Genomic DNA, 19,381 nt, shown 5'->3' with positions numbered 1-19,381 from the left:
TGATACATTTTATGTCTTTTGTCCATCGAATATCTTATTTCCATTGCAGTTCTTCGAAATGGTACGCAGCTGAACCACACTTTGCCAGCAAAAAACCGGCTGCTGGTCACAATGAATGAAAAAATTGAGTCGCTTCACACTGTGAATGTGCGACACATTGTTTTTGTGGCATTACGACCAGTCCGAAGGATCGGACTGAGAACTTTACTTGTAGGACCACAACGGAAACCCTAAAGTGGTAGGATGCTGGTCTAATTATTTTTTAATTAGCACAAGTCCCAACATTCTGTGACTTTATTATAGCATTCAACCCCAAGGCTACCACCACATGATGCTCATGACGGTACATCACTAGACAACGGTGGCATGAACCATGTTGATTTTTTAACGGATATCTGTTCTTTCCTCCACTTTCTATATAGTTTTCTCCAGAATAAATACATTTTCTAAATCAGAATAGCTCCAAATATCGTTCTACAATCTTATCCTATTTAGGCGGATTTATTCCCTTAAAAGCAAATACGCGATATGCGTGTAAACTGAACTTAATTTTTATTTGTTGTGCATGCCTGGTGCCTAACTAACCACAGAATAAGTCTGGTACAGCTCCCGATGACTGATCAGTCCTAAGCTGTGGATGATCTCATACCCAAATAAAGGAGAATTTTCTTAAATTTGGGGAAAGGGAGCGCGGAAGAAGCACATATGAACAAAGCGTTCTGAATTTCTCACATGAGCAGGCTCTACATCGAAAAAAATATTTTAAACGAATAGTTGCTACACAATTCACCATTTACCAGTAAAGTTACCAACCACATCATTGAACAATTGTACGTTCTGTTTTTACTAAGAAAGGTATGACATTATTATATCTGCCCATAGGGCCAATTATTACAGCTTCAGTGTTTCTTCATCGAACATGGATGAGCATTTATCGGTTTGAGACTTCCCAAATAACCATGGGACGCCCAAACAACTGAATTGCTCGATTCATCGTATGCGGGTCACTGGTGGTGATACACAGTACACAAAACCCTGTGCTTATTTCGGTCGAGAACAGTCTCTAATAGTCTTCGTTGCTCCATCATGGGATTTTTCAATGTTCCCAACTCCCACCTTACCATTCTACCTGTCACAGGCTTATAGTTCTGGCAGTGAGACTTGCCACATCTGACTTTCTACTCACAAGGGATTCACAGAGGTTTAGATGATCGAGTTAGTTTGAATTAAATTAGCTCCCCGGGTTTACGCATGCCTCTGCCATCTAGCAGATTAACTTTGTAAACCCTCACAAAATGACACAGCTCAGGTTTCATCAAGTGGTACTTGAAGGTGTTTTCAAGGAAAACTTCGTTCACTGTAGGCATTTATGGACAGGAGCTGGCAATCTGTGACTCACCACGAACAGACGGTCTTTGTAGTCCTAAATTTGTATCACTCAGTCCATTAGACCAAGTTAAGAATCACTTGGAGAGCACTGGTATTCAGGGTGCGTACAACGTAACATTGCGGCATTGACAAACTCATCACGACATCGATATGGATGTTTAGCTGCCACAAAAGTGTCTGCTTTGTCAGCTTGATTGAGGAAAATTTCTTAATCAACTGATATCAAGTATACTTTTGACGGGATTGTCTGTTTGTGTGGCTTCTTGACACCCAAATGTGCCTAAAGTTCAATCCAATTGTGGCGAATCTATTTTTCGATAGGACAATTTAACACCCGGCTAAACAGTTTTTTTATTATTGAATTCTATAGTTTTGTGGATTAAATTGCCAAACCGCTAATGAGACAACAATAGTGACCTATTTACCCAATCAGTTTTTACCAGTAATTCCGTTAAAGTTTGGAATATTCTATTTCGGTAAGCACAACGTTGAGGGTCATATAACACTGCAGAATATACTGAAGGGCGTATGCAGTGCAAAACAGATTGATTTTCCTCAATAGCGGATTAAAGCTGTTGTCAAACGACACTCGCCAGGGCTAGAAATGAATCTGACTACTGTAATTCAACCCTCGTTACCAGAAACACATGGTCCTACGAAAAAATAGCCAGTAACGAACAAGCTTACATACAATAAGCAGCAGAGAGACCAGTGTAAAAAAAACATCAATCCACCAGACATATTGATTTAGGCAGTGAAAACCAAACATTTATTCAAATGAATAAATTTAATTGAATTTAGTTGAATTTGTGCTCTACTTACTGGGCCTCAAAAAAAAGCAGCTCACCTATCATTTGTTGGCTACATTTGATTGATCGTCGCAATTACACTGAGACCAATTTCCTCTATTCTGATCAGTCTGAAAACTGATCAGATATCGTCTGTTCTCGACGACACAAGTTGTGTCATTTCTGTTGTATGAAATTATTCCAAAAGCATGAAATTTGTCGTGTTCTTCAAAATATTGTCAAATTCCGCCCAACCCGATCCAACACAATTCCTGTGTATTGATGCAACTGCCGCTTATTGCAACCAAATGACCTCAGTTAAGTTAAGCGCCGTACTTAGCGAGTACTATTAGAACGTTCCAACAGGTAGCGTTGCTCGTCGCTGAGTGTGGGTGCGAGTAGAAGTCTTCAACAGAAGGGAATGATTCTTTGATTTTTGTGTCTGAATATGAATAGGAATTTTAAAAAAGATTTATAATGAATATAACGAGATAATGGTAGTCTGAATATTGATGCTAAATTTTCACGCGTTCACTGGGTTAGGTAATCGATTTGATCATGTAGCATTCCTAACCCGTAATTGACTGAGTAACCGTTTCTTTTAAAACGACTTTTATTAGAAGGAATATAGTCTTTTGGTGCGGAGTCAATTGCTGACCATTATAAGGTATGTGGCTACAGGCAATTAAGCACAAAAGTACAAGTATCATCTACACAGAGTATTTGATGAGTAGTTATCCTCGATCATCCTCCAGAGCTTTTCTGAATGTTTTTTGAATACCAATAAAGCGGCTCCATTATTTTCACATCAACCCTTTACCGTATGTGGCACAGGGAATTGACACCGTACCAGACACTACTCGCTCCTTACGCACACATTTTCACTTTGGATGGCTAGCTAGAAAGCAATCTCACGTAATTTTGTTGAGTGGTTTGTGCTTCTTGCCGGGTTCTGGTCCAACATTCTTTTGTTTAACAAGTTTTTCAGATGTTTCCTTTGCGATAGCTTAATACTTTTTCTGGTTTCACTATGACGTCAGTCTCCTGTATGGAAATGGACAAAAACGTGCTCTGTTTTCAGCAATTAACTTTGTTTGAGAATTCCCGTTTTGTCATGATTCGGCTATCTCATACCTGATTGGCCTACAATGCTATGTGGTCCGAGGTAAATGTTTCACACTTCGTTAGTTGCACCTTATCTGTTACATAAAGCTTTTAATGTTTTTATTTTTATCCAGTTCATTGGATTTCCCAGTTCTCAGACTGTTCATGATGTCTGCTGAAATATTATGGTGTTTAAATGTTTGCATATAAATTGCAAAAGGTCATGTGCACCCGATAGCCGTCTAAAGTTGAGTACACCCGTTTGAACCTGTTGGTTCCACATTGAGAGGTGAATATGGTGAATATACTAATGTGAGTCCACTTGGTGATTTTCAATTAAGATTTCATCCTGTTGGCGAGCCCAGCCTAAGCTGGAAAACCGAGGAGCGCTGTTGCATCGTTGTTGGGGATTCTAGGTGGATCACCGCCAGCTTTATCACTACTACAGGCACTTGTGTTTTTTTTTGCGAAGCTTCTATAGCCGCAGCTATACCTGATCGGATCAAAATAGTTCTGCTCAAACAGACCTTGTCCTCGTTTACCGGTGTGCCTATTTCAGCCACTATAAGAAACCATTATGTGACCTTTCAAGGTAGGATACTGTGAATTCAAGTATCCGGTCTTTGTCAGAGTTGTGCGGGTTGATGAAATCTTGATTCATGGATGACCTGAACGCTACGCACTGGTCATTTACCTTATCTAGCAGCCTGTTATTATCTGACCTGAATTTCAAGGCTTACGAAAGTAGGTATAGTTAGCAAACTACACTTATTTGTATACTGATTTGGTTTTAACGGAGGCACACCTGGAACCCAGCTCAACCGCTCGTTTATGATGTTCTTATGAAAAGTGCATCATGTGTATATGAAGTAGCTTTGACTTATTATGCGGAAGATTTTCGCTTTTCTCTAGGGTTTGAATTTAACTTAGTAGTTAGAAACGTCTTCCGTAAAGGTATGACACTTTGGCTGTTCCGCCGACAAACTTCCGTGGGACCGAGGAATTCTTCAAAAATGGATTCAGTTCATTTGACTGGCATCAACTGTGAGACGTCATTTAGCACCAAACGTTTGTTGCGAAATGCGTCAATAATTTCTTCTGGAATTCTCTGGTAGTTATCAAGATTCTTACGAATAATGTTAGAAGTTGGCGTGTATCATATCGGCTTGAGCGCGAGCGCTTCCTAGTAGACAGTGACGAAGACAGCGCTAGAAAAATTATATTTCTGATTCGTTCTGACTAGTTTCAAGTAACAGTTAAGAAAAATCTCCAACCTTTGATGCCTTTATGGCCTTAGAGATGTAGAGTCCCAGGCTGGATTCGCTGGATAAATAAAGCTAAGTGTGACACTTCATGTAATATCATCCGAAACCAGTGTGAACACACAAAATTTTGCAGCGTTCAGATGGATAGTTCGCTAGTGTGGTTACGCTAGTCATGATGGACATACCTGTTTGCGATGTAAAGAGTTGTCCATTGGTAATTCTGACTGTAGAGAATTTCATAAAAATAAATGCAATACTGTTATATTTTCAAAACTGAAAGAAATCGCTGCTGCTGTCCAGCAGAGGAGTCGTTTAAAGTCCACGAAGTTTTGTTCTTTCGTAAGCGCAAAGGTGTGTTTAAGGAACAGTTGAAGCGGGCGCAATACGTGTACGTGATCCGGCTGTGATCGCGTGTGTCACGTGATCCTGTGTCAAAACAGGTTCTTAGGAACTTTGAACTCGCCTGGATAACGCGACGCGCGCTGCCACAACTCACTAAAGAGACATTTAAGAACAAGTTTCCTCGCAATTAGATGCGATTTCACCTTTTCATCTGACTAGTTGTTTTAATCCCTTCCCCGTTAAATTTAAACACTGAACCGATGTGAACCATTCATTTTGACCATCACTATTCTAACTCCCGAGTACGTTCTGACGTGAGGAAAATTATCCGAAAATATTATTGCTCCTCATTTTGCGTTCACGAGCTGATGTAGGAGTTGGTTTGACGCGAACCATGCAATTTACAAATGCATATTACTAATTAAAATACCCGTACCTACACACTGGATTCATCAGTATTTTCAGATGTTAGCATCTTAAATTATTGTCGTCGTTCGCGGCCTTGCCAATTCCAACATCTACGGATAACGAGTTCAGTAACAGCAGGTTTAGTATTTTGGAGGATACAGTACTTTGAGCAGCACTGTTCCAAATGTTGGTACAATCCAGAGCAACAGTATTCGCAAGTATAATTGAGATCAGTTTGCCGTTCCCAACATTATTTCGCAGAAGCTAGTACCTTCGGATTACCATTGAGTGATAGTATTATTTTTACTCAACGTTGTTTGGCAGGTATTTTCCTTCGCTATTTTAACGAATCCTAGAGAGGCCAATCAAGCTAAATTACGATGAACGCCAGGATACTTGAACAGACAGTTTGCTGCAAGACACACCTTGATATCATTAGGTTTGGTTGAGAGGGTCTTGAAAGATAGTAGGCCAGAATTTTTCTGTTCAAAATTTATGAGGATTGGTGAAGACTGACTATGGAGAGTTCGACTAATAGACCTTGTCTGACATAGTGCTAATGAATATCGAATGAAAAACAGAAGCTAACCACTTGCAACCAACAGCTGACTTGTTCGTAGAAAACAGAACAAAATACTGGTAATTATGTTTGTTTACTGGCTGTTGATCCGGCGATGGTTAATTGATTCGTCGAATATGGACAATGTGTCTCATCGACGGTGACTTTGCCATCTACAGTTTATAGAACCGTATTTGGACTTCATTAAGTCACGTTCACGTATCAGTTCATCAACAGAGATTATTAGATTAGCTGTACAAAGGAGCTATAAACGATGTCACAGTGAATGTGTTTGAATCTTTGGCCATGTCCCACAGTTTTTGAAAACTTCCATTAGTGGAAATCAACATGGAAGTATATGAGGACCATCCTTTAAATCTACAAGGTTTTACTATTAAAGTAGAGGAAGTTGAAGCGATATCCCCCAAGGGAGCCTCTGATGAATTGCAAATGGGGGCTTGGAATAATTAAAAAAAGAGTAGTTGACGTGAGGCCAGTTGAAAAGCATTCTTTAAGGAATGAGAAAATCATAAAATACTCACTTTTAAGACATCTCTAGCCCGAAAACTTTGACGAAGTAAGAACGGTTTGCTCAAAGACATTCACGGACTAAGAAACGGCTATTAATTTGTAATTCTAGTTCACATGATTAGTGATCTGCTCGGAGGCATTTTAAAATTTAGTAGTCAGCTTAACAGTTCAGCCGAATTCCTTGCGATTATTTAACCTTTTGGCTGAACCGACACATATTCGTGATCAAGTCGAAAACATTTCGGGAACTCAATTGCTCAAAAGCAAGTTTGTAATGGATAAGAAAACGTTATCTAACTCCTATCAAGTGGGCAGCTTTGCTTGACGAATCAGATCATAGGTTGGACCAAGAAATCACTTCATTTCACGTACTCTGTGCGTGCAGCCGTGGTTAATGACCATGTCAGTGGGATACTATTAATCGGAGAAACACGAAGCCAGTCTTTTCCAACTGAGACAGAAAGAGCAGTCAATTGCTTTTCAGGGCTAATCCATTCTGCTTTCAGATTTGTCAACTTAGTTTCTTTGGTCGTATCTTCAAGTGACGAGGATAGGTTAGCAGACGCGTATTTGTAGTGGTTGCCAGCATTGGAGACTTAGGGCAGTGTTTACTCTTAAGGATGTTTATTTCTATTCTGAAGGTTTCTCGTATCTCAGGGCGAATTCTAGAATACGTTGATAAAGATTGCAAATCATGGTGTCATACTGAGTTTCCTCGGCTATGAAGCTGTCCAAACTAAGGTCTGAAAACAAAAGCGTTCCACACATCATATGGAAATAGCAATGAAAAAACCTTATGACGTCATACAATGACGCCCAGATGCCATAACATGGAGCTATTCGACTTGCTGAAAGTGAACATTTCTTACAGTAGATATACACCACTTTGAGGGTGACATTTCAGGAAATTTCGGGACAATATTCTCGACCATGGTAGTCTTCAAAATTTGCATTTATCCTCTGTAGTAGCTCGAACTCCATGACTGACAGGCATGTTCTTATTATGCAGTTTGCATGGGAAATATTGTTCACAATTCTGCCGGCCACCACACTGCCACATCACCGCCATACTTAGATGCGACCATTAACAATGTTAGGCTGTCAGACAGCCATCTGAAAGATCACTAACTAATAATAATCGGTTCCTCGTGCGTGCGTGATAGCACGAGGAGCGACAGCATTGCTAAACAGGCCTTAAATCAAGCGGAAAGCGCTAACTCCCAAGACACCCATAATACACTGTCTTTTCGGTGAATACTAAAAGCCCTAGAAATTGATGTATGGAAACTTGTCATGCTATTGATCAAGTCCTCTCAAAAAGCGCAACCACCTCTGAACCTCGGGCGAACTTTTAGAAGAGTAGCCACAATAACACTTGTGATACAGTAGTCTGCTCTATGTGACCACTGTTCTTTTTTATTACTCTACATTCTCACCATTATTGAAGAACATCTGTGAAAATAATGAATAATCTTGCTTAAAATAATCCCTACCGACACTAATGAAATGCGGGGAAAACGATAAATTTGCAGCAGAACTATTTGAATATCTGACAAGAAGACGATATTGGTTAGATCGTTACCTGGGATTCTTGTATCAAGAGATTTAGGGTGCCCCATTCTGAAAGTTATTTTAAAGTGAAATTGTTTTTTGGTTTATATTTCTTATCACGAGCCCAATTTTCTTTGGTGTTTGGTTTGAGCAGCGGTTGAGCATACAATAAACCAAAAAGAAAACATTATATCTAACTGTCCAACAAACGTCAATGTATTTCAATTGTTTCATTGTGATTGTACATTGAAGTTTCATCATACAAATAGATTTTGCGTGGCCCATGTCCCATTTTTGTCTGACATCCAAAACTGATTTGCTTTGCTGGGATAACTTATTCCAACAGCCACCATACAGGCTGCTTATGTTGATTTATCTGTGTATGTCCTCGTTCACCATGTGAATCATCATCAAATGTACTCAGCCTGAAGTTAACAACCTTCGGATAATCCGTGATTTAGCGCTTGAGATATCTAGGGGTGATAGATTTTTTATTAACAGTGTGTAAGAGACACCCATAGCATTCATATTCTGTAACTGTTTAAAAATTAAACTTTCGAATTGTGGAGCCACTTTGGTTTTATTCACTCTTGCTGCAAGCCCGGAAGTTAGATTTCGCTTGACGAAGAATCAGGAAACGGGTCGAATTACCAATTAATCCTTTTGCCATGTTTTTGAGGTATTGGGATACGAGAAAAGTTAAAATTCAGCTGGTTGTGCGAAAAGAATTTCCAATGATTTGCGCTTCTATCCAAGCCCACAAATACAAATAACAGATATCTTGCTCTTGCAAACCTTTGAAGATACTATTGTTTAGCCACCAAAGCCAAACTAGGTTAGCAGTCAGAACGAACTCATGGATCGTATTGTCAAAGTTCGTTATCGCACTTCTCACGATTCGTAACTGGTATTCACTGAATTTATTCAGTTATATGGGTAGGGTATGAAGAACAAGACACTTGTTGTTGGCACTCTACCCTTCTCTCAGTGCAAACGGTGTGAATTTCAATCACACTTATAAATGGCTCTGAAAAACGTCTTGAATCATTCCTCTCCTTTAAGGCTAGCCAGCTACCGGTCTCTTAAATAATAAACACTGCCGTTGCCTTTTTAACTATTGCGCGAATACCGTCCAAATGAAAAACTATAGGCAAACAGTTGTTGAGAGGATAATGCCCTATGCAAGCCACTGAGAACAGCCCTTCTGGTGCTGCTGTCCGGAGGACAGTTAGCATGACGAAGAAAGCGTATTCTGTATTTGATCCACTGGCGAATCAAAAAAATCTAGATAATTCATCCCAAGAGGTGTTACATAACATATACGCGTATGTTTCCGTATTACGATGCGCATTTTTGAAGATAAAGTTTTGCGGACAGTTTATAACCCTAGAAAGTCCGCCTCCATTTATTGTTAGTGGGTTGCAAAAGTTAGAAATTTGAGGGTATAAGCTAGAGGTAAGAAAAATTTGCCCACATACGAACCGTCGTGTATCGTTTGTAAAATATCTCTCTGCGTTTCACGCAGGCATTAGATTATCCAAAGGACACACTGATTGTTCAACTATCTGTCATGATGAGAAATCTGTTCTACTCTGTCTGACAGCAATGGAGACTGCTAAGAGTGCACAGCATTTTCGCTATGTAATCTTCCCGTAAGACAAACATGAGCACTTAGATTCAATGACCTACTATCTAGACATTTTACCAGGTCATCATATCTGTTTCTTAATTTCGGCGCGTCAGACTAAGTGCTTTGACCACAGAAACGGCCAAAGCTCATGTTTGCCAGATGTAACCAAGCTCAAGACATCGGTGAAAGACCAATGGGACATCCAACCCAATGGCTTGAAAAGCACTGACAATTGTATAGTGAGTCTAGGAACAAACCAGCGAAAGATACAAATAGTAAGAAAACCATCAAACGAAAAGTGTTTCCCACAACCGATTTCAGCATCATTTTCTGTGGTAGGTTGTCTTGCTTGTTTTATGTCCACTCTAAGTAAGCCTCTGTTGTTTTAGTCTACAGCAGTTATCGTTTGATCTTCAGAGATCAAGTGACTACAAAAATTTCTCAGCTAATGGACTGAAAGATGTAATAAAAGCGATGGACTTAAATCGCTTTCTCATTCATAAATTGTCAATGTACTTGAGTGCATTTTGCAACTTTGAAATACCATTTCCCAAATTCTACTAGAAGGCTAATTTTGGCACCACAGTTGACATCGCACATTTCATTTCGAATCTATTCTAATTGAACCGCGGTTGACACGGAAAGGCAAGGAAATCAAAGTGACCCTTAAAGCCAGTAATACCTAAACAGCATTTCAGTTAATCCATATGACCGGTCCCCGGGAACCGTCTGTGAACAAAAATATACCATCTTGAGTAAGAAAGAACGCCGTGGGGTCAAACAAGTATCGTGACCATATGTTGCCACTTACTTGGAGCCCACAGTTTAAGTCGTACACCGGGAGGTGAACAAGAAAACCCCTATGGCCTGGGGGATTTATGACTGTATACGTTCTCTCAAGCGCCACCGAACCTCTGGTGTGGATGACCTCGCACCCACAATTTTCAAAGTGATGAAGTCCTCAATCAGCGCTTGTCCGCCTACATCTGAGATAATAGGACTGTCAAGGAAAACTGGGAAGTGTCAGTGATAGTGCCTATATCCAAAAAACGGCTCGTAATAAGTGTAGCAGCGACAGGGGGCCCGGTCATAACGAGATATCTGGTGTCAATTGCGCTTCGTCGCTTTATGCTAGCTCGCGAAACATTGACTCGAGAGCAGCAAGCTAAATTCCGGCCTGGTAGAGATTGCGTTGGCCAAATATTCACACTCCGTCAGGTACTAGAAAACGCCGTCATACAAATGACCCTCAATTTTAGTATTACTGTATTCCCAAGGCTGATTAGACTGGGTTGACCTACCTGGTCTCCTCACCACGCTGGCAGATCAAGGAGTGCCCTGGAAGTTCGTGAACATAATAAGCTCTTTGTATTATCAGACTTTTGGATATAAGAGGCTAAACGGTGATCTCTCCAAAAGCTGCCGTACAAAAAGTGGCGTTCGTCAGGGATATCCACTCTCTCAAATCCTATTTGACTTTGTGATTGATGAAGTCATGAAACGAACGCTGGAGGGTCTCCAAAACCTTGGTGTTCAGGTAGCCTGTGACAAAAACTTTGTTGATCTGGGAGATGCAGACGACATCTTTCTTGTCTTTGAGGAGAAGAAGGCGCAGGTGCTTTTGGATGAGATGATCAAGGCCATCCCGTCCTTTGGGGTGCAAAAAGTGTGGAAGTGCAGTCATCAATCCAGAAGGAGAAACTCAAAGTCATGGAGCGTTCCACATACCTTGGAAGTTGTACCATTTCTAAGTGTAGTGTCAAATATGAGGTCAATGCGCAAGTCTGCAAGGCCCGGGCCGAGTTTGCCAATTTGAGTTACCCATGGCGCCAAACCGGTGTATTTCTGCATCTCAGTAAACTTGTGTATCAGGTTACAGTGCGGGTTGTTTTATTGTGAGACTTGGCCTGTTCGAGCAGCAGAATTGAGGTATCTTCGTGTGCTCAACAATCGTTATCTCAGGACCATAGCTGACATGAGTTAGTGTCCGGGAGTTTCTAACGCGGGAATCAGAAAGCGAGTTTTCAGTTGTGCAGCAGGGACTTTTAGTAAAGAACATGTCCAGCACCAGATTCTGCGTTGATCAGGCCGTGTTGAGTATGTCAAACCATCGTTTGCACAAGGGGGTGGTGTTTTCCGTGTCCAGTTAAAAGTGACCGAGTCAGAGAGGTGGCTAACTACTGACCTAGAAAAGGGATATGAAGGAGTATACAAGACGTCTGGGTGCTATCGGTGATACTCGCCTTTTAGGATGGGGTTCGCGTGATCCCTAGTACGTCTGGCTGGAGACACTAAAAGAAATGGGAGCCAACTGACGTCAGTGACGTTTTTGTTGTCAGTTTCTATCCAGATTGTTTGAGTAAATTTCTGGAGGTGTAGACACATATTGACACACATATAGACACACATTGTGGTAAGCTAGCACTAAGTCCCTTCCCTTTTCCCTTTGTTCTTTTCTTTACAATAAGCCTTTCAAATAAATCATGGTTGTACGGCAGCGAAGCATGTATTGAACACTGATGTCATGTTGTCGATGATGATGACAAGCTAATTGTTTGCTCTTCATTTTAAAACGGATATCTTCTTTGTCTTGGATTTTTCGGCTCAAGTACTTTTTTCGTTGTTATGATAGAATTTGGTAAATTGCCTTTCAAAATCGGACTTGAACCGGGACTGAAACTCAAGCTCAGATTAGCGTCTTTGTATGATGTCTCAACAGATGTTTTAGGCTTTCTGGCAGCTATTTCAACATCCGAGTAACTTTTAATGAGAGACTAGCTTAGACTCGCTTCCCTCCCATTTGAATAATGTCCAGTTCATAGGTAGCGTGTCTGAACCGCCGACGAACTTCTCAGTATCTCCTTCGCGCAAGAATGTGGGTCGAAGCAGCTTCAGTTCAACTTGTGAAAGTAGGACGAGCATATTTCGACTGTTTTCTCACTTATGCATTCTCTCGCTCCGGTGTGTTTAAGCTTCTGTTGCGGCGGACCGAGGTTAAAGAAAGTAAATACGATGGCCTGTTCAGACCTCAGTTCAGTTGCTTTACTTTCAAATTAATTGCCCATTCGGTTCAAACCTCCATTAATTTGTCAATGTCAATATTGCTTATTTCATATTTCGTACAGCAAAATGACATCGCTCTAAACCTTTCAATCACATTAAATTTAAATTGTTGTCTTGCCCCTAGTACGCCGCCTAACAAATGCCATTTCAAAGAGGTGCACTAAACTTAAAGTGAGGTGTGTTGAGAAAGAGTATTGAGACTACTAGTTCACGTGATACCTGTTGTCTTGTGAGAGAAAAAAATCGATAATTGGCTTCTGAGATAACACTGAACATGGAGTCGGACGGTATGCTACTAATCCATTAATTTGGTTTGGAGTTTGAAGTGTTGGCTGTTGAGTGATTCTCATGAATCCTTAACATGTTCTCTTCTACTGACTGATGTGAGAATGATTTTGGGGAAGTGCAGAGTTTGAAACAGTCAACCCAAATAGGGTTGGGTCGAAACCCCGTTCACTTCAGCAACAGACATGTTATAATACAATGTGTTTGACCCTGTACTGAATATAATCCACTCTGATTTTACCTCCACCCAGTAAATCAGCTGATTTCAATGCGTCCACCACTTCGATGGAACATCAAAACCCGCGACAGAGTACCATATCCACATACCCGTTGTGCTCGGTTTACGCCGTGCTGTTTCGTTCACACCTCGTTTTGGGTGTCCAAATCAAGATGTATCAACGCAAGACTGAAAACACCATGGCTAAATAGTGCGTTATGTTGCCTTGGTTACTTGGTTGAAAGTAAGCCTCAGGCAGGAGGGCCTATTAGGGGGGCAATCGGATAGTTGCAGACAAACGCGGAACAGGATAGATGGCGCAACCAAGCATAGACTCAATCGGTTGAAAAAAAGTATGCACTCAAAGTTTTCATTATAACCTCATTCTCGTGTATGAACCTTAACTGAGTCTCTACGAGTGCCAAAGCTAACTATATATATATATATATATATATATATATATATTACTATGGCTCATTCAATCTTAGAACCTTGAGTAGTTACCTGAACTTTCGGCCAGTTTGTGCACACGTAGTGGTTCCGCACGAATGTGGTTACATTCGCTCCGGCGCTTGGCGCAGGCACCGTTGTATGGGGAGCTATCGGTGTCACTCTATCTTAGTATCTTGAGGTCCATTAAAAAAGAACGCAAACATGTATCTCAATCGTCTCGGTCTTCAGGTGCACCACACGGGTCCATCTGAGTCGGGCGGTCAAGATAGCTCTGAAGATTCGACCCAAAAATACCGCCTGAAATGTTTGATAATAATAAGCGAAACCGATTGGGTCCGATCGACCGAACGACCAATAGCCTTCGTTGACCCGTAGGTACAGTCAGAAGGCGACAACAAACTGCCAGCTTTCCCTATGGCTCCAACAGACAGGAAACTTATCCAAGAAACTGCAAGAATTTTCAGGCAGCAACAGCCAAACCATCCTGTCGATTGCAGCTTTAGGGTGAATTTCCGGTTGGACCACATCACACCTCAGTAATAAACTCAGACGTTCCAGGAAACGAATGATAAATTACGCGCTTTTTTGAAAGAACATTTCAAGCTTTCTCATAAAAATTCAAATTCATTTCCCAAGCAAAAAGGCTACTCTGAAGTCGCTTTGGGAAATGGTAACTACTTAGATTTACAAACCAACCAAAACAGACTGCTTTCACTGAATTATGAGCGGATTACTGTTGTACAATTTACTGGTGACAGCGGAATTTGAAGAAACTGGCTTTTCTTATTTATTTTTGGTCCACTTTGGCGATCCTTTTGGTACTAGTGGACTCAGTACATTGACTCATTTTGTCCTACTCTATAGCAATTGCTGCACTTTTAGATCACGCTTTGTTTGCTTGTCAAACTAAGACATAGTAGATAATGATACAAGATATAGTGAAAAAACTAATCGATGATGAGATATGCCATGCTAAACTACAATATCTGGATCTGTTTTCCCCTGACTGGAGGATATGCTGGAAGCCCCTATAAAATTTCAGGGCATCATGATGGTCTTTCAAACATAAACCCTATCAGAATTTCCATGGCTCGCGCTCAGATCATGACTGCAGGCCGATTAAAAATAAGCTCAGCTAAAAACAATAGTTTTTACCAAATTAGAATTGGTCCGAAGTAAACTCGGGACGTCTGAACTCGCCGAATCAGTGTTTTGCATGCTCTATCCCGGAATTTTACAGTAAACCGTGCAAATTAGTCAAACTCACTTTAGAGAAGCAGAATTCAGTTCACTAGCTTTTAGTCCCTCGTCAACTTGGATTGACTGGAACCGCTGAAGTTTCGTCTGCAGGGTGGAGCTAATCAGGGCGCTCGCTTCTCGTGATGCACGTGCTCTGAATGCTCACGTTGTTTCCATACTTTGCTGGACTGTTGGTTGTAATTAGTGGCGATGGAGAACAGCGTCACTTTACTGTTCTTCATTATGGGCTAAATCCTGTCTCCGCGCTAACTGTAGTGAACCTAAACAACAAAAGTTGCAAGCTGTCCATATGTCAAAAGTTTAACCTAATTAACTGTGCATGTTATTTCTCTACAGCACTTCGAAAAGTTTTGTGAAAATCCATGCTATTTTTTAGGATATTAAGGCAAAAGCCTCCAGGAATTTATCGTGATTATTTACACCACGGTATCAGAGAGGTCCGTCGCCCTGGCCCGGGGATCCTTTCGTACAACGTTGCCCAGCCAATGCCACAGATAGACTGATCCGATAAATGAGTCCTGCTGTGCATCAGCTTGCGAGGCGGATGTTTATTTCTCCGAAATACTCTCTTGCTCAAAGTTTTACTTTCGAGGAGCAGGACTTGTGACCTCTTGATTAAATTATTCTGGGCTGTACTTCTATTTTCCTGTCAAGTCTTTCAAACTCCACTAGTTCAGCCGTGGAGGGAGCAAACTTGCCGTGAAAATACCGTAACTTGGTGACCTATAAACCGTTATCATTTGTTCGCCGAGAACAGGGACAAACTTGAACACCCTAACTCACTTTGCTGTGAAAAAATCAATCAAACCATAGCAAAATATCGAAACATCAAGACACTAGGATTAACGTGAAAAACTGTAGACATATACCTCCTTTAGCATTTAAGAAGGAGCCTCATTTCATTTCATAAAATATGGTTATATTTTCTGTTATATTCTTAATCCGCTCCATCAATGTGTAGTTTGGCATAAAAAACGTTAACAACTTAAAAAGCGGTCTACGTTGTTTGAATAATAGTTGGTAACCAAGAAATCTTTATTCCGAGCAGCCGCCTCGCCATGTAGAGCTTTGCATCACTTACGATTGCCCATCGAAAGCAGTCAAGTGATACTGTCTCCGATAGGTTCCCACTAGCTATGTACACCTAATTACTGCTTTTGCATGAAAAGTGAGTACCGGTTGAATGCTTTTGAAGTGAAGCACTTTTGGACTGCAAAATTACCCGTTTTTTTTGGCGCTATTTAGTACGATTTCCTCATAGTTGTCAATGAAGTGGGATATTGTTTGTAGAGAAAACTGCAAATGACTTTGCTGAAGCTGCCAAATCAAAGCAAAGGAACTGTGCAGGCTTTTGTCTTTTATTTACTACGATGTCTTTGATAAAAACGTTTCGTTTATCCCAAGTCTTTTTAGTGTTATCGGACTGCCAAATATGGCGCGTTGTTTACAACAGGATTATTGATGTGCCATAACCACAATGTTAGCCAAACATCTTACTCAAGCTAGTTCGACATAACTGAGCAGCCCGAGGTTTGAATTTCATCTGGAAATCACGTTCGCCAAATTACTATACTGTTATTATTCCGGACAGAGGGTGGTGTTACGGTGAGAATTCCTCATTGGATGATTTACCCCTAACCAATGGCTAGCCAACCGATTCGTCATGAAACAATTTCCCGGTCGGTAAATCAACATTTAAGCAGTGCGTGACTAGAATACTCGTAATTGAATTTGTAAGGGGCACTTAAACTGACAGACTACATAATAATAATTATAACCGCTTAACTTCATTTCATACTGAGTTGTAAAAAAACAACTCAATAGAAAAAAACTAAGGTTTATGCAAACGGGAAGCAGTAGGCGACAAGTCTCTCTGATTTATGGAGTAACAACAGAAACTAAGCATCGACATGAACCAGTTATAAGTCTCACAGTTTCACTTAAACCTGAAAGCAGCGTCACATCTTTGTTCTGTGGATAAAAGCTTTCTTTAGAGCGTGATTCGATCCTCATATCAAGTTATTTGATTAAAAAAGTAGTAGCCATACGCACTCTCCCAAAAAATATCCGTGTACCTGCCACAGCTGACACACACTCAAAAGCAAGCAATGTCTTCTCACCAGAATGCTTCACGGAAAGATTACCCTAAAAATGGTTCTCGTTTTGAAAGCGTAGGTGCAATTTGACACTGGCAGGTTCCTATAACAACCAAGCTACTTTTGTCACATGCTCCTACCCGAAGAGATTACCTTACAAAGCCGTGGTATACACCCAGTTCAATTGCATGCGATCTGTTCCACTGAATAATGGCTGGGTTTTGTCAGTATATGGTATCACATGGACGAAAAAATTAATTTCGTGCGGGAAACTACGGATATCTCTTGACAGCTGAAATGGAAGTACAGTACAGGCCAGCAATATGGTTTACTCAGACGTACACCTTGTCCAATCCGAATAATTGATGCTTCTAGACAATGTGAATTCCCGATACGCTAGAAAAGCAGCGCATATTGCGTAGACATTATAAGAATTTTATCGACATCTCACCATCGGATTCGCTTTTTCGGGCTCGTCATGTACGCAAGGACCCATTTTTTAGTTGCACATTACAAAAGACGTGACTCCAGTCTTGACGATTCTTTACTACTGATTTGAGGCAGTTATGAGTTACGACTTCTGCTGGTGTGTTGTTCCACGAGTTGGGGTAATGCTCATCCACTCATACAACACTCTTACCTGACAACTCCTCACCTGCGTGATGATTTGACTTAACTCGGCTGTTGCAATGCAACTCTATTTCTCCTTCCTTCCATAAAAAAAACGACAAAATCTCTAATGCGGCTGAATTCCATTGGTTGTTCCTTCGGCGGTAATCGAGAGGAAATACAGTGCAACCGACTCAGAAGTAACGTCTGATCCACTAAAAAACAGAACTGGAGGTATCCTTGTACTCCAAAGTAAATCAGCTAGTGGGCAAACTGCGTTTTTTCTCGTAACAACACATTGTGAACAACCAGAATGAAGCCAGTCGTAATTTATGATACATACGAGGGCTTCTGATGCAATGTTAGGTGGTTTGTGTTTGGCTATTGCTTCGGTTGTCCTGGACTTTATAAGGTACGCTCATTTGACTGAGGCTGATATAAAGAAAGCCAAAGCGTTGTTGCGTGAGTTACAGTGCATATTCTTATTATTACCAACATCTGAGGCACTTACATTTTTAAGTTATTTTACGGCTGATAAATAATGCCATTCAAAACGACAAAACATCCAAACCCAGCTAATGCTAATCGGTCTCATTTCGGATATACGAATGTATCTTCTAGCTACATGAATACTCGTCTTTCCCCATGCTTTGTTGTGTTGTACCCAAGAGATTGATTTCTCTTCATGACACACCGCTCAGAAAAGGCAAGTTTAGTAAGCCAAGTTGTTTTAAATCACCCGCTTTTGCTGTAAAACCTTTGTTACAAAGTTGAAGACCAACTCAGTTTTATCAACAAAAAACGTTTTTACTGCAATTCTCCCGCCATATCGCTCGGCGTAATGGCCTTTTAGTGATTTACAGGGCTTAGCTTGACGTCATTTTAAAAGTTTTAAACATTCGATGCGCCATATGTTAGGATTTGTTTGATTTTTGTTCGTTTTTCCAGTGAAACGATAAGCTGATAATTACGCTGTTCAAAAATCAGGTAATTATGTGCAGCTGATCAAGCACTACGGCACGAACTGGAAGAATGCTGAAAATTTTCCACTCTGAAACCATCTACTTTCCAAAAACAACCCTTGTTATATGAAAGCCCAACTGTGGGTTAGAAACCCCTCCCTTCGACCCCACTGAAGCAAACATGCGATAGCTGGGTTCATTGTGGTAACCAGGGTCGAAAAAGATGTCATTTGGTAATGACAGCTGCCAACTAAAACTGAAATTTGCTCATGCATAGCAATGGCAGTCTCTAAAATTTTGAAGTGCTTATGGGCACGCACCGGAAATGTCATACTCTTGGGTCATCAATACCTGATGCGTTTGTCATGCACTGCTCTGATTCCCAAATTAAAACTTTGGACAACTGAAATCCGATTACTTGACGCACAATATTTTATCCCACTACGTCTCCCCATACAACATACTACCCAAAACTTAATTCCTACAACTTAATGGGTCAAATCTGGGGCATTCATCAGTGCACGAGACTAGTGTCCGGTACCACTGCCGTAACAAAATACTAAAGTATAAGGTAGCCCGATTGTACCATCGGTTAAAACCTGGGACGGCCTTTATGCAGCACATTCAGTTGAGAAATTTAACAAGAAATACATTCTTTTTCGTTTCGGTTGAGTCTCCTGAAAGAAGTAAGTTGGTAAGCAAATTAAAGGATATTGCGAAGTTCGTAAAAGCCGGGTTCTGAAAGAACTTGACATTGACGAAAATTCGGAGACCGCGTCCACATAACGGACCCGAAAAAGGAGCATCTGGTCAATATTAAAACTCTTAGATGTGACTTCTTCCATAATGGATTGCAAAGTCTTCAAGAG

At 40.7% G+C, this 19,381-nt stretch overlaps 2 protein-coding genes across 2 annotated transcripts in view; both read left to right on the top strand.

The window, feature by feature from the left end:
- Window positions 1–9,617: 9,617 nt before the first annotated feature.
- Window positions 9,618–10,131, top strand: T265_02664 (hypothetical protein; the record flags this gene model as incomplete). Its single annotated transcript, XM_009166966.1, has 2 exons — window positions 9,618–9,906; window positions 9,938–10,131. The coding sequence occupies 2 exons, from the start codon at window positions 9,618–9,620 to the stop codon at window positions 10,129–10,131; spliced, it is 483 nt and encodes a 160-aa protein (XP_009165230.1).
- Window positions 10,132–11,765: 1,634 nt separating this feature from the next.
- T265_02663 (hypothetical protein) overlaps window positions 11,766–19,381 on the top strand; it is a gene marked incomplete at both ends in the record, with an annotated part of 10,547 nt that continues 2,931 nt past the window's right edge. Inside the window, 2 exons of the mRNA XM_009166965.1 lie at window positions 11,766–11,839; window positions 13,967–14,089. Of these exons, the coding sequence (XP_009165229.1) occupies window positions 11,766–11,839; window positions 13,967–14,089 (197 nt within the window). The remainder of the gene's footprint in view (window positions 11,840–13,966; window positions 14,090–19,381) is intronic.

This window comes from Opisthorchis viverrini (genome assembly GCF_000715545.1).
Source record: "Opisthorchis viverrini unplaced genomic scaffold opera_v5_34, whole genome shotgun sequence".
NCBI lineage: Eukaryota > Metazoa > Platyhelminthes > Trematoda > Opisthorchiida > Opisthorchiidae > Opisthorchis > Opisthorchis viverrini.
Note: the sequence above shows the minus strand (reverse complement) of the source record. Positions and strands in the feature narration are given on the sequence as shown.